The 15,334-nt window shown below is 40.7% G+C and overlaps 1 protein-coding gene across 3 annotated transcripts; it reads left to right on the top strand.

Moving 5' to 3' along the window:
* Nucleotides 1-448: 448 nt before the first annotated feature.
* LOC110514322 (T-box transcription factor TBX20) lies at nt 449-13,721 on the top strand. Of its 3 annotated transcripts, XM_021593777.2 has the most exons (9): nt 449-835; nt 2,186-2,420; nt 3,215-3,379; nt 3,700-3,808; nt 8,564-8,722; nt 9,175-9,251; nt 10,874-10,900; nt 11,070-11,179; nt 11,422-13,721. In XM_021593777.2, exons 1-9 carry the CDS (start codon nt 709-711, stop codon nt 11,760-11,762), a joined length of 1,350 nt encoding a protein of 449 aa, XP_021449452.1. In that variant the 5' UTR covers nt 449-708; the 3' UTR covers nt 11,763-13,721. The 3 variants fall into 3 exon arrangements, with proteins under 3 accessions (XP_021449452.1, XP_036828313.1, XP_036828311.1); XM_036972418.1 differs by lacking the exon at nt 10,874-10,900; XM_036972416.1 differs by lacking the exon at nt 10,874-10,900 and having other exon boundaries at nt 11,067-11,179.
* The last annotated feature ends 1,613 nt before the right edge of the window (nt 13,722-15,334 follow it).

Here is a 15,334-nt window from a genome sequence, read left to right as displayed (position 1 = left end):
GGCGAACAAATTGAAAACGATTGCTGATGCACCTCAGAAATAAAACATAATACATTGTTTTAAGGTAAAAGCTAAAATATGACGAAAGTTATAATTTAGTCCTACATATTGACGATTATGCAAATGCGGCATTTTTTTCTCAATTAGAGATGGGTGTACATATCATCTTATCACGCAATGGGCTACATTAACTGATCGAATCAAGCAACAACAAAAAAAGTGCGTCCAGCCTATCTCTTGATGTGTGAAGTGTAGGGTCGCGGTTAGGTTCCCTCTAGATTTGGGCTAATGGTCGGAATCGGAAGAAAATGTGTTTTTAATAGGCTGTTGGGCTTCGATTCAGTTTGCAGGATAGTATGTGACGTCGACAGTGAGGAGGCGATTGGCTGCGCACGATAGCGATGGAGAGGGGAGTGGGGTAGGCTAAAATTAAGAGCAGTGCAAAGATTCAACAGTCCGGATAAGACTTTGCCACTGGAGTGGAGACGCACAACGATTAGTCGGTTTTTAACAATGTGTTCAACGAGTCTAAAACGGAGAGTGTTTTAAGTTTGTTCTGTAATAGACGAAGCGCATACCTTGTTCAAAAAACAGTCGAAGTAGCTTCCATTTTTTCAGCGTTTTTGTGTGCAGCCTGCCAATAAAACCACAGAGCTCACTCCGCGAGCGGTTTGTGCTTTTGGACGTTTTACTTGTACTACTCTCACCATGGAGTACACCTCTTCCCCGAAGCCACAGCTCTCCTCCAGGGCAAACGCGTTCTCGATAGCAGCTATCATGTCAAGTGGAAAAACGAAGGACAAGGAAACGGATGAAAACACCATCAAGCCACTTGGTAAGCCGATCGCGCACAGTGCCTTACATAGAATTCACATTTTCAATATAGCCTACAATCGAGCGTGATAGTTTTTTTCTTGGCTATATTGTTTGTTAGATTGTTTAAATCAATCTTGACGATTATGCTATGGATTGTCTATAGGCCTAGCCCCATTTCTGAAGGCATAATGTTCTATGGGCCTATGGGAAAATAACTGAGAACCTTAATTTAAGATGTCTCACATGACTATATTTTTATAACCTTGGTCCAAATATTGGTCAAAAAATCAGGCAGTGCATAACCCCGTTCATAGACTGTCAGCAAAAGTTTCAATTTCAGATTTTATTAGTTGTATGTACGCGATACGCATGGATATACATCGTCCAACGAAATGCTTACTTGCAGGTTCCATCTCGACAATGCAACAACAATAAGAAATAATAAAAGATATGAACATAAAGCAATATTGAACGAGCATAAAACAATATTGATGGATTTTACACATGTAGGGCTACAAAAATATGTATTCAGTAGGCCCATGGTTAACTGAATAGGCACTGAATGAAGCGTTTATTGTATCCAGTGTCAACAAAAAGTGTATGGACTAATGAAACAGAGCAACATTATATCAGAATTTTCTCTATCCAGAAATGTCATGCTGCGTTGGCTGTAGTGTTGCTTGCTGATAATTGCTAACATGTTGCTGAATATTTGATTTAATCAAGTTTACTTTTCAATTTATCCAAGAAAAAGGTCAAATGTAACATTTTCGTCAGATAAATATTAGCATTCAGTGAATACATGGAGACATGGGTTAGTAGACTAGACCTGTATGCAATTACTGACAAAGAAATATAACCCGGACATTGTTGTTAGCCACATTGCTGTTAGCCAGAACTATATCATTGTGAGCAAAAATAAATATGTTGTTTTTGTGATTCAGTTGCACTTTTGACATTTGTAGTAGGCTAATTTAATGTCGTTCGATGGAAATCAAATAGAAAAACCATTAATCTTAATTTTAATGTATATTCTTGCATTTGTCAAATACCCCTCACGTGTATTGATAATTATTTTAACTTATTTGAATACAAAACATTGTTTTGGAATGTGTGTATATATATATATAGAGAGAGAGAGAGAGAGGCTACTAGGCTCGTTGTTAATTGATACAATAATTCGTTCTACTACTTTCTAAAGCTAAATAATAATAACACATTTATGACATTTTTTAAACAACTATGGCTATGAGTTAGTACATTGCTATAAACGTATAATAGGCTTTATATATATATATATATATATATATATGGAGTAAAAATAAACAAATGAAACCAGCATTTGAAAATTGTGTTTTTTCATCCATAGAACAATTCGTGGAGAAGTCCTCCTGTAACCAAGGTTTGGGAGAGCTGTCTTCTCTAGATGGGCACGGAGATTTCAGCGGGAGCGCGCCTCCAGTGTGCACAGAGCCGCTGATCCCCACCACCCCCAGTGTTCCCAGCGAGGAGATGGCCAAAATTTCCTGCAGTTTAGAGACCAAGGAACTCTGGGACAAATTCCATGATCTCGGCACTGAGATGATCATCACAAAATCCGGAAGGTAAACTTCAATTTCTCACTGCAAAAACAAAAAGTGTTCCATGTTAAAGCGTGTGTGTACTATATTATCGAACCACGTATTGGCCTACTTTACTTTTAAAATGTGAACGACAATTATACCCTAATGTAGCCTAACACGCAAACTAAAGCTACATTTTATAATCCTGTTATAAGCCTATCTGATTATCCATGTCATATCAAGCATTGGGTAATTGGATGTTCTGTTTTGTATTTTGCAGGCTCAAGGAATAACATTTTTTAATAAATATGTAGCCTTTAATAAGACTAATTTCGGCAGTTATTATTATTGTTTTTTTTTTACATATGTAAACTATGCGATAATTGCACCACAAATCATTGTAGCGCACCTGCCATGCGTGGAAATGTTTATAGCCTAAGGGTAATTATGCCATCGAGTTACAACTACAAATGTGTATAAATATTAACATCATTTAAGCAAAAATACTTTCCTCGAAAAACGTAATGCTGTTCAAAACATATTGTAGGGAAATATTCTCCCTCCCATGAATATCTATTAAAAATATATAGGGAATATGCCTCACGCTAAAAACACGTTTCATCAAATAGCCTACAGATAAAGGAAACACATAAACCTCATACAAAACGGGAGCTATTGATAATATTTATGGACAAAGGAATTCAGTGAAATATGACTCTCATCATCTTATATTTTACTTGGAGCAAAGGTTTGAGTAAATATTTACCTCTCAGCGAAAATGGTTGGCGTGGGTTTGTGTTGTCGTTGTGTTTACCGTCTCTCTTCCCCTCCAACAGAAGAATGTTCCCCACCATCCGTGTGTCCTTCTCCGGGGTGGACCCGGACGCCAAATACATCGTGCTGATGGACATTGTTCCGGTCGACAACAAACGCTACCGCTACGCCTACCACAGGTCGTCCTGGCTCGTGGCGGGCAAGGCGGACCCTCCTCTGCCTGCACGGTGGGTGACTTTTTTTTGTCTCGTCTCTCATCACAGCGAGGCTTTTATGCACGAGTCGTTAATGTCAAAATCATTCACAAAATGGTATGTGGTAGTAGCCAATGACGCTAATTATTGTTATATGGATAGCAAATACACTATATGGCGTAGATAAATACATTTTGGAAGTATTTTTTAACTTGACCGACAAAAAGGTCTGCATTGGAACAAATCCGTCCTTTTGATTTTGAATAGCATGATAATATGTTTTTCTGTGTGTTTGCATGGGCCTTTTCAATTATAAAATGTATTTTAATATACATATTGTATTAATATTGCAGGTTATACGTGCACCCTGACTCTCCTTTCACTGGGGAACAGCTGCTCAAACAAATGGTGTCTTTCGAGAAAGTAAAGCTCACCAACAACGAACTGGACCAACATGGACACGTATGTTATTGATTTGTCATTGGTATTGAAACATTGATGCATATTCATGTTATTTCTGACAGGAACTGAAACATGAAATCATTAGAAGGCTGTATAGCCTAACCCGAGAAAAATCCCATGCAGGCTATCCTCATCATATCAATCAAGGACTCGTGGATAGTTTCCCCGTGGAATATTAGATTCATAATTATTATCTCAAAGTGTAAACAATATTGACAAATTAAAATGATAATTTGGGGGATATTTCTAAAATATGTACTGGAATTGTGTTTAGATGGGATTATAACGGTTTAAATAAATAAACATACTTGCGGGTGATTTATGAAAGAATTGCTCTGTAAACTTTCCATAAAATCTCGTGGAATTTTCCCATGGGAAATCATTTTTTCCAAATCTCTTTCACATGCTATTGGGAAATGAAATGTTGTCAACTGTAAATCAGAGACGTGTTGGATTCAAAATCCACATGTTGCTTTGTTTCACCTGTTAAGATCCAGTTGCAATTTATAATTTAAATGAATATTTTCTTGATATTCAAATCGTCTTTTTTTCTGAAAGGGAAATTAATACGGCCTACATTTTAACGAGAAGCAGAAACACGTGCTAAACTAAAGCACTATAAGCCTATAGTGCAGAAACGAAAACAATAATGGAATATGTGTCCCATGCAACACCATTAATTTACATTATAAAAATTATTAGACTAACATCATACACTGATTAGCCTACACCATACCAAACCAACAGATTGTGCGGAAAAACGTCTCCTTGAATTTACAAACACGTTACATTTCGAGGGCATGTCCGTGGTATTCGATAGATAAAAAGAGTAGGCCTATAGGCGAGAGCAATGCGATATGATGACAACACTAGATAGATATTTGCTAAACAATGTGAATGATGTCATGGGATTCTGATTTTCATGACTCAAGTAAAGACCCATAAAGCTGATTGCTTCCTATACAAGTTCAAGTTGAGATGTGTCAATTGTGAGAATTTTAGCTGAATGTTGATGAAGGCAGGCAGGAACTCCTAGTTCTTAGGACACCATACCACACCACATCTCATTTGCCCAGTACAGTCTCACATACAGTATACTGTATGAATCTAAATCTGAACCATTGTGGTCTGAACCAGAGTATAACAGACTAACTCCCCACAGCCACACAGTAACACAATAGATCATTCTTGCTGAGCCACTGTATAGGCTATGGAGTCAGATAAAGGAGAAATGCTCTTCATCAAATCAAATTGCACTTGTCACATGCTTTGTAAACAGCAGGTGTAGACTAACAGTGAAAAGCTTACTTATGGGTCCTTTTCCAACAATGCAAAGTTAAAAAATAAAGATAACAAATATAAAATTAAAATATAAATACCGTAAATACATGAATGAGGAATACTTTAAATACATGAATGAGGAATATTATAAATACATGAATGAGGAATACTTTAAATACATGAATGAGGAATACTTTAAATACATGAATGAGGAATACTTTAAATACATGAATGAGGAATATTATAAATACATGAATGAGGAATACTTTAAATACATGAATGAGGAATACTGTAAATACATGAATGAGGAATACTTTAAATACATGAATGAGGAATACTTTAAATACATGAATGAGGAATATTATAAATACATGAATGAGGAATACTTTAAATACATGAATGAGGAATACTGTAAATACATGAATGAGGAATACTGTAAATACATGAATGAGGAATACTTTAAATACATGAATGAGGAATACTTTAAATACATGAATGAGGAATACTATAAATACATGAATGAGGAATACTATAAATACATGAATGAGGAATACTTTAAATACATGAATGAGGAATACTTTAAATACATGAATGAGGAATACTATAAATACATGAATGGGGAATACTATAAATACATGAATGAGGAATACTGTAAATACATGAATGAGGAATACTGTAAATACATGAATGAGGAATACTATAAATACGTGAATGAGGAATACAGAAAATACATGAATGAAGAATACTGTAAATACATGAATGAGGAATACTGTAAATACATGAATAACAATAATGAGGAAAAATAACATGGCTATATACAGGGAGTACCAGTACCTATGTGATGTGCAGGGGTACAAGGTAATTGATGTAGATATGTAGATATACAGTGCATTGGGAAAGTATTCAGACCCCTTTACTTTTTCTACATTTTGTAACGGTACAGCTTTATTCTAAAATGTATTAAATCATTTTTCCCCCTCATCAATCTACACACAATACCCCATTAAGACAAAGTAAAAATAGTTTTTTAGTAATTTTAGGAAATGTATAAAACCTTTTTTTATTTTTTATATCCCATTAACATAAGTATTCCGACCATTTACTCAGTACTTTATCGAAGCACCTTTGGCAGCGATTACAGCATCTGGTCTTCCTGAGTATGACGCAATTACTCCTCTATTTAGGGAGTTTCTCCCATTCTTCTCTGCAGATCCTCTCAAGCTCTGTCATGTTGGAGAGGGAGTGTCGCTGCACAGCTATTTTCAGGTCACACCAGAGATGTTTGATCGGGTTCAAGTCCGGGCTCTGGCTGGGTCACTCAAGGACATTCAGAGACTTGTCCTGAAGCCACTCTTGCGTTGTCTTGGTTGTGTGCTTAGGATCGTTGTTCTGTTGGAAGGTGAACCTTCGCCCCCCAGTCTGAGGTCCAAAGCGCTCTGGGGAAGGTTTTCATCAAGGATACTGTATCTCTGTTCTTTGCTCCCTTCATCTTTACCTCAATCCTGACTAGTCTCGCAGTCCCTGCCGCTGAAAAACATCCCCACAGCATGATGCTTCACTGTAGGGATGATGCCAGGTTTCCTCCAGACGTGACGCTTGGCATTCAGGCCAAAGAGTTCAATCTTGGTTTCATAAGAACAGACAATCTTGTTTCTCATGGTCTGAGAGTTCTTTAGGTGCTTTTGGCAAATTCCAAGCGGAAGGTCATGTGTGTTTTACTGTCTGGCCACTCTACAATAAAGGCCAGATTGGTTGAGTGAGGCTCTAGGAAGAGTCTTGGTGTTTCCAAGCTTCTTCCATTTAAGAATGATGGAGGCCACTGTGTTCTTGGGGACCTTCAATGCAGCAAAAAAAATTGGTACCCTTCCCCAGATCTGTGCCATGACACAATCCTGTCTCGGAGCTCTACGGACAATTCCTTCGACCTCATGGCTTGGTTTTTGCTCTGACATGCACTGTCAACTGTGGGACCTTTATATAGACAGGTGTGTGTGCCTTTCCAAATCATGTCCTCTTAATTGAATTCACCACATGTGGACTCCAATCAAGCTGTCGAAACATCTCAAGGATGAAACAGGATGCACCTGAGCTCAATTTCGAATCTAATAGCAAAGGGTCTGAAAACGTATTTAAATAAGGTATTTCTGTTTTTTATTTGTTATTAATTTAATAAAATGTCTAAAAACCTGCTCTGCTTCGCTTTGTCATTATGGGGTATTGTGTGTAGATTGATAAGGGTAAAAAATACTTTAATCAATTTTAGAATCAGGCTGTAATGTAACAAAATGTGGAAAAAGTGAAGGGCTCTGAATACTTTCCGAATGCACTGTAGGTGAGGGTAAAGTGACTAGCCAGCAGGATAGATAATACACTGAGCTGCAGCAGCAGAGCAGAGGTGTTTGTGTTTGTGTGTGTGTGGTGTCAGTATGCATGTGTACAGTACACATTATGTGTGTGTGGGCATATGTAGTGTGTGTACGTGTATGTGTGTGTTGGGATGTTAGTGTAAGTATGTGTAAGTGTGTGGGTAGAGTTCCAGGCAGGTACTTCCTGATAGTGTTTTTGTTTGTAAGCAGGAGGATATAGTTATGGTCTGATTTGCCAAAGGGAGGGCCTTGTAAGCAGGAAGCAGGAGGATAGAGTTATGGTCTGATTTGCCAAAGGGAGGGCCTTGTAAGCAGGAAGCAGGAGGATATAGTTATGGTCTGATTTGCCAAAGGCAGGGCCCTGTAAGCATTTCTGTGTGTGGAATAAAGGTGATCTAAAGTTGTCACCTCTAGTTCCACAAGTGACGTGCTGGTAAAAATGTAAAACGGATTTCAGATTCCCTGCTGTAAAATCACCGGCCACGAGAAACTCTGCCTCTGAATGTGTATTTCTTATTCGAGTATAACTCTATGCAGCTTGTTGAGTGCTGTCTTAGTGCCAGCATCAGGATTTGTGGTGGTAAATAGACAGCTATGAAAAATATAGATAGAAGTATGGTCTGCAACTTATCATGAGGTATTCTAACCCAGGAGAGCAAAAACTTGAGACTTCTTTAACATTAGAGAATGTGCACCAGATGTTGTTAACAAAGAGACACACCCCTCCTCCCTTCGTCTTACATGAGTCTGCCATCCAGTCTTGACGATGCATCAAAAGACCAGCATGGTGTATATCCATGTCCTTGTTCAGCCACGACTCTGAGAAACGTAGGATATTACAGTTTCTAATGTCCCGTTGATAGGATAGTCTTGAACAGAGCTCATCCAGTTTGTTCTTCAGTGACTGCACGTTCACCAACTTCTCAGACTCCATAGTGTTAACATGTTTATCTTTTCACACTCCTCTCTACTGCCACCCCAGTCATCCTCTCTCACTCTATCACCTTGCCTCTTCTATCACTATGCTCTCTCTTTCTACTTCCTGTCATTTCTCTCATTCTCTCTCCTCTATCTAACCCAGTGTTTTGCCCTCTCTGTGTCTCTATAGATCATACTAAACTCCATGCATAAGTACCAGCCCCGGGTCCACATCATCAAGAAGAAGGACCACACCGCCTCCCTTCTCAACCTCAAGTCAGAGGAGTTCCGCACCTTCGTTTTCACAGAGACTGTCTTTACCGCGGTCACAGCCTACCAGAACCAGCTGGTGAGCAGTAAATCACTACTTAACTGTTCTGTACCAGGGTCTTATTTATTAATGCACACAACGTAAAGCCAAAACAAGCGTTTCGTATTTGACTACAGTTACTCCCTTCTCCTTTCTTCCGTATGGTGCCTAGTGAACATGACCCAGGGGTCACCAGGGAGGACGTGTTCTGTTGCTGGATAGTGTTTACGGGTAGAGACAATATGTTGAATATAGGGGGTTGTGTGGCTGGTTTACAGACAACATGCATAGGGAGTGTGTTCAGCTCTGTCTAAAGCCAGTTTTGCCACCCAGGTTATCCCTTACTCCCTTTGTGTGTTTAGTCTGGCTATCCCATGGAAAAAGATAGAGAGAGCGAGACAGACAGACAGAAAGGGAGAGGGATAAGAGTCTGAGACAGAGAGAAAGGAGAAAATAGCATCTAATCTGTTTGCGGGCCTCTTTCTTTCCAGATAACCAAGCTGAAGATCGACAGCAACCCGTTTGCGAAAGGCTTCCGAGACTCCTCCCGACTGACGGACATGGAGAGGTACAGGGAATTTTATGTCCTTGCCTGTTTGTTTATTTCTGTCCGGCGCGGATAAGATAAACAAGGGAATGGAACTGGGAGAGAGGGGTGAGAGTAGTCATGTTAGGAGCTAGCTATGGAGCTATGTACTCATTAGCAAGTGCACATGCCATGTTGTTTATTTATTTCTGCTCATTAGGAGTGTGTGTGTGTGGAGGGGGGATATGCATGTGTGTGCTCGTGTGTGTGTGTGCTTGTGTGTGTGTGTGTGGGGGGGGGGGGGGGTACAGTTTTACATACATGTGTGTGTATGTTACAGAGAAATTGAGAGAAAAAGGAGGAGAGGGGACACTGAATTAGTTTTGCAACTAGATGAAGGACTGTGTTACTGGAGAGTGTTGGTTTTTATTTCAATGCCAGTAATTGTCTGAAATGTTTATTTCTATAAATATCTTGTGGTTATCTGAGTGACTTCCCAGGGTGCAATGCCAACCCACCCTATTATAAACTTTGGGCTAACACACACACACACACACACACACACACACACACACACACACACACACACACACACACACACACACACACACACACACACACACACACACACACACAGACACACACACACACACACACACACACACACACACACACACACACACACACACACACACACACACACACAGAGTCCTTCCAAAGGATTTCATGACCTACAGCCAAACAAACACACTTTTTTTTTGATTGACCAATTCCAGCACTATTGCCAAAATCAGCTGATAAATCAGACCATCTCAGGCCTTTTCCCAACCAAACAAGCAAAGTCAAAGACTGCCAAGAGACAGCCGGACAACCAACTTCCCCTTTCTGGCTGTCTCTTTTTGAGGGCTGTGAATTAGATCTGATCAATTGATCTTCAGGGAGCTGCAGAAATCACATTAGTCTGGAGTCAGCCACTGCACTAAAACACAGTGTAATTTGATTGGCTGCTGTGACTGATTGAAACCAGCCCCCTGCGTCGTGGCCTACTGTGGCCTCTGTGCCGGACAGGCCAGAGCTGATAAAAACACACACATTTGTACTGCGCTGCTGACAGATATTGCACTTTCCTAACCTAATTGGGGAGCTAATGTGGACGCATGGCTCTTGTGATGCAGACCACTCCTGTCCAACCGACCATCCTCCTCCACCACCACCATATCTGTCCCTCTCTGTGTCACTGAGACGCTGTCTGACAAGACTCGCAGGAACTAATGCACTTTTTTGTTAGAGTACACACACTAGGACTAAGACACACACACTGCTTTAATTATGTACTTTGATACTTAGAAAAGAAGGATCTTTGCTTTTATGCTCCAAAGAGGTATCAAAACGATTGAAAAATGTTGTTGTGTATTCTGGGCTTTTCTATCTTTATCTACATTATGTGTGATTTTGTTGCACTGGGATTTTATAGACCGTACATTTGCCTTTATAACTAAAATGTTATGGGCTCGTTATTTTTACATACCAAATGTATACAGATATGTTGACTGTGTGCAGTTGTATTGTGTGTGCTGATATATTGTGTATCTATTGTCTACATACTGTACATTCAGCATTGTCTGTCACCAGTGTAACTATAAAAGATATAATTTGGGTTATAGGTTACTGCAAAGACATGATATATCTTGGTGAGTTGTTTTGGGGTATTGGTGTGAATGCAGATACAGTATATATTGGACTGAATGTACATTTTATATTAGAAAAGGATATTTCCATATTTTGATGTGAATGTACCAATATGTTTAAGAGTGAACATAGAGATATATTTTGGGCCTTTCTCTTTGGTTTTTGCTGCAGGGAAAGTGTTGAGAGTTTGATCCACAAGCACTCGTACGCACGGTCACCAATACGCACCTACGCAGGTGAGGAGGAGACACTGGGGGATGACGGCCATGCCGCACACAGGGGTAAGAGAGTTTGTCACACACTGATGATGTCATCACACACGTTTCACAAGATGCACATCATGCTAATGAGCCAAATGAGGGTTGTTCAGTGTTACTACTACCACATTATTTTACTAAATAATTCAAACAACCGTCATTCACATAAATGGACCAATAGAATGCTGCTGAGTCAATGTAGTGCAACATCAATGACAGTATTATAGTAAGAGGTATCCAACAGAGCTTCCCCATCTCTCTCTAAGGTTCTGCGTTCACCGCCTCTGACAACCTCTCCCTGAGCTCCTGGGTCACTGCCACCTCTGGTTTCTCTGGCTTCCAGCACCCCCAGTCCCTCTCTGCCATGGGTTCCAGCAGCACCTCCATGGCCAACCCCTTGCCCCACCCCATGCAGGGCTCCCTGCCCCCCTACAGCCGGCTGGGCATGCCCCTGACGCACTCAGCCCTGGCGGGCACCATGCAGGGCAGCGGGCCCTCCTTCCCCTCCTTCCACATGCCCCGCTATCACCACTACTTCCAGCAGGGCCCCTACGCTGCCATCCAGGGACTGCGCCACTCCTCCACCGTCATGACCCCCTTTGTATGACTCCCTCTGGGGTGACTGCCTGGCCGAGTAGCCCCTCATCAGCTACAACTACGTTTATAGACACACCTGCACACACAAGTAGATAAACTCACCGATCTGTCCCCTTCAGCATCATCACCCATCGTCACCACCGTGTCCTTGTAAATAATAAGCCCTCTGGCCGAGGCGACTGACTGAACGACCTGGAGAGGCTGCCTGGCTGCTGTCCTGCATGCTGACAGCTGAACCGGAGAGGAAACAGACTCCTACGGGACCTGGTGGAACAGACACAGAGACCCACAGACTGATATGAACACTAGATATGAACACTATTGACCTGCATATGAACATTTACGACCCAGATATGAGAACTGATGATCCAGGTATATATAAAAAAAAAAATCAACAACAGAGATGCTGAGGAATGATGACCATGCACAGTGATGCGTTGTGGGAAATAGGTAATGGTCTGCTTGTGATAACTGTCGTTTGCCCCTGCCCTCCAACTGTTGGTCACAATGTTCATTTTGCACCCACTCTCCAGAAAGGCATGGACAGGAGAACCAGTGAACTGTCTGGCTTACGGACATTAAAACCAGAGGGTGTGGTAATTGTTCGTTCTCTCACAGCTTCTGAGGAAAATGAAGAATACGGGACTCCAAAAGTTATGGGCGTGCACAAATTCCAATCCTGGGCACCGCTTGTGGCCACGGAGGAGAACTGTCTTCACTCCAGCTGCTGGGTCATGGAGGAATGGCAGCCATTTTTGACTGAGTCAAAGGATTCCCACAGCTTGCTGACCAAAACTCACAGGGACGGTAGAGGCAACATCTCTCCTCTCCTGCTTGAACTCAAACTCCGCTAAGCTTCCTCTGCATGCAGAATCCTATAGCCTCCTCCAGTCAGGTTGGCTGTTGCCATGGTAGTCAGATTTGTGCACATAGATGCCCTAGAGACAGCGAGAAGCCAATTGTTTCTTTCCCATCTATAAAGCCAGCCATGTGTACAGTGAAGAAGTTATAGTGGAAGATGATCATGTTTGATAGCAGTACATAAATATATCCACACTACACAAACACACACACAGGACAGAAACTATAAGACGAATGTCACATGACAGTGTCATATCATTGGACGCATGCTGCTGCAACAGATAACACAGAAAACTTTTTTTTTTTTTATCCTGACCCTGACCGGGTCTCAAACTTCTTTGTCAAGTTTCCTTTGTCATCCAAAAAGCTTATATTCACCTCATACCATTTTATGTACTGCATCCAATTAGATTTGTGAGGTCAATGAAAATAGATGTTAGTTCATGTCTCACGTGTGAATGGGCCCTAGAAGACCTCTGGAGGACCTCTCTATCAAAGTCACAGAGCGTTAAAATCACACTACGTCGTCACGTATCCCCAACACCAGCAGATTGGCTTCTCTAACCTATCAGTGGCAAATCAGTAATGTATCAATGAAGTACCAAGAGGGAGAGAAAACCTGCAGACTCTGCAGCCGTGAAAGGCTAAGATGGACTTTCTCTTGCTGTATTGGCCGGAAGCCTGATTCACTACCTAACCAATACCTAACCTCTGGCGCCACACTATATATAGCCTGATTACTGTAGCCTGATCTATGTCTGCCTCAGGCTGTGTCGACACTACAGCACTCTGGGAGAAAGTCCACACCTGTAAATAATGACTCAGTGGTGCCTCCACTTAGAGGAGGGTGGGGAGGGAGGGAGATCTGTTTTGGTCGTCACGTCATTGGCGATTCATCAAGCTAGCCCCTTCTAACCAAAATGACACAGAAGCTAAGATAGTGACACAAAACGCATAGTGTATGCATCGGTGCCTTTGTAGTGCCACTCCTCTAAAAATAAAGAATAATTGCAGATGGATTCATCCATTCAATGATGTCTCATACAGTTTGTTACCACAGTAAAACCAATGTTATTGTAAAATGCTGTTCCTATATTGGCAAGAAAAAGGCAGCTTTGTAAACCTCTAATTCACAGCTAAGACATCCTGACAATTATTTTTAGTATGAAGATCTCTCTTTCGGGGGAAAATGGGACAAACTTGGATTGAAGTGAAGGTCTAATACAGTATTTCATTGTTGGTTTTGGAGTCTCTCGATTTCATTATGCTGAAGAAACCAATCACATGGAGCCAAAAAACATGCATAAATTAGGCTACAATTTGGCCATATTATTGTGGGCACTAAGTCTGCATGTAGCTTACATGACTGTTCCCACTTACTCACCAATTTGCAAACCATGTGTCCACAAGCAGTCAGCAGGTTTGGAGTCGGAATGAGTTTTGCAGGATTTTTTTTGTTGAAAACGTGTTGATGGACAACTCTCAGTAGCCTACACAATGCATGGACTTGGAGGCTTTATCGAGGTGCTATCGAACATGATGATTGCCAGTGATGGCATTAGCTCTAAGGCTTTCAGTTGAAAGAGGCAAGTGTTTTCATTGTTAAACAATTTCGCATAAGAACTCTAACAAAGGTCTTCAACTGGTGCTCTCTTCAATCTATAGCCTACATCTGGACTTCACTCCCCATCTTTCAACATGTCCTGGTGTATGCAGCTGACAATCTCGCCAAGTCTTGGTAGAAGGGGGGATTGTAACTTTCAAACTTTGTACGCACACTCAAAGTATGCCATGGGAAAGAGATCTGCAAGGATTTTGTCATGTTTTTGCTGTGTTTTTATTATTACTTTAAGTGTAATCTAAATATACAGGATGGCATCTAACAAGTCTTTGTTTCGTTGATTTTTTAAGTGCAATATATTTATTTCTGCTCTGAAAATGATCATGTGTAAAGTACTATCTGACGCTTAAAAATATGCACTACCGTTCAAAAGTTTGGGGTCACTTAGAAATGTCCTTGTTTTTGAAAGAAAATCACATTTTTAGTCTATTCAAATAACATCAACTTGATCAGAAACAGTGTAGACATTGTTAATGTTGTAAATGACTATTGTAGCTGGAAATGGCAGATTTTTTATGGAATATCTACATAGGCGTACAGAGGCCCATTATCAGCAACCATCACTCCTGTGTTCCAATGGCACATTGTGTTAACTAATCCAAGTTTATCATTTTAAAAGGCTAATTGATCATTAGAAAACTATTTTGCAATTATGTTAGTACAGCTGAAAACTGTTGTCCTGATTAAAGAAGCAATAAAACTGGCCTTCTTTAGACTAGTTGAGTGTCTGGAGCATCAGCATTTGTGGGTTCGATTACAGGCTCAAAATGGCCAGCAACAAATAACTTTCTTCTGAAACTCATCAGTCTATTCTTGCTCTGAGAATTCCATGCAAGAAATTGCCAAGAAACTGAAGATCTCGCTGTGTATTACTCCCTTCACAGAACAGTGCAAAATTGCTCTAACCAGAATAGAAAGAGGAGTGGGAGGCCCTGGTGCACAACTGAAGAAAAGGACAAGTACATTAGAGGGTCTAGTTTGAGAAACAGATGCCTCACAAGTCCTCAACTGCTAGCTTCATTCAATAGTACACACAAAACACCAGTCTCAACGTCAACAGTGAAGAGGCCACTCCAGGATCCTGGCCTTCTAGGCATTAA

This window comes from Oncorhynchus mykiss, chromosome 3, assembly GCF_013265735.2.
Source record: "Oncorhynchus mykiss isolate Arlee chromosome 3, USDA_OmykA_1.1, whole genome shotgun sequence".
In the NCBI taxonomy this organism is placed as follows: domain Eukaryota; kingdom Metazoa; phylum Chordata; class Actinopteri; order Salmoniformes; family Salmonidae; genus Oncorhynchus; species Oncorhynchus mykiss.
This window is presented reverse-complemented; position numbering and strand designations above follow the sequence as displayed.

What these genes read in the sequence shown, in the direction of transcription:
- LOC110514322 (XM_021593777.2), top strand. Translation starts at nt 709, where the DNA reads ATGGAGTACACCTCTTCCCCGAAGCCACAGCTCTCCTCCAGGGCAAAC. An exon ending in AACTGGACCAACATGGACAC is followed by an intron (nt 3,809 to 8,563) that starts GTATGTTATTGA and finishes GTGTCTCTATAG; the next exon opens with ATCATACTAAACTCCATGCA. An exon ending in CGGCCATGCCGCACACAGGG is followed by an intron (nt 11,180 to 11,421) that starts GTAAGAGAGTTT and finishes TCTCTCTCTAAG; the next exon opens with GTTCTGCGTTCACCGCCTCT.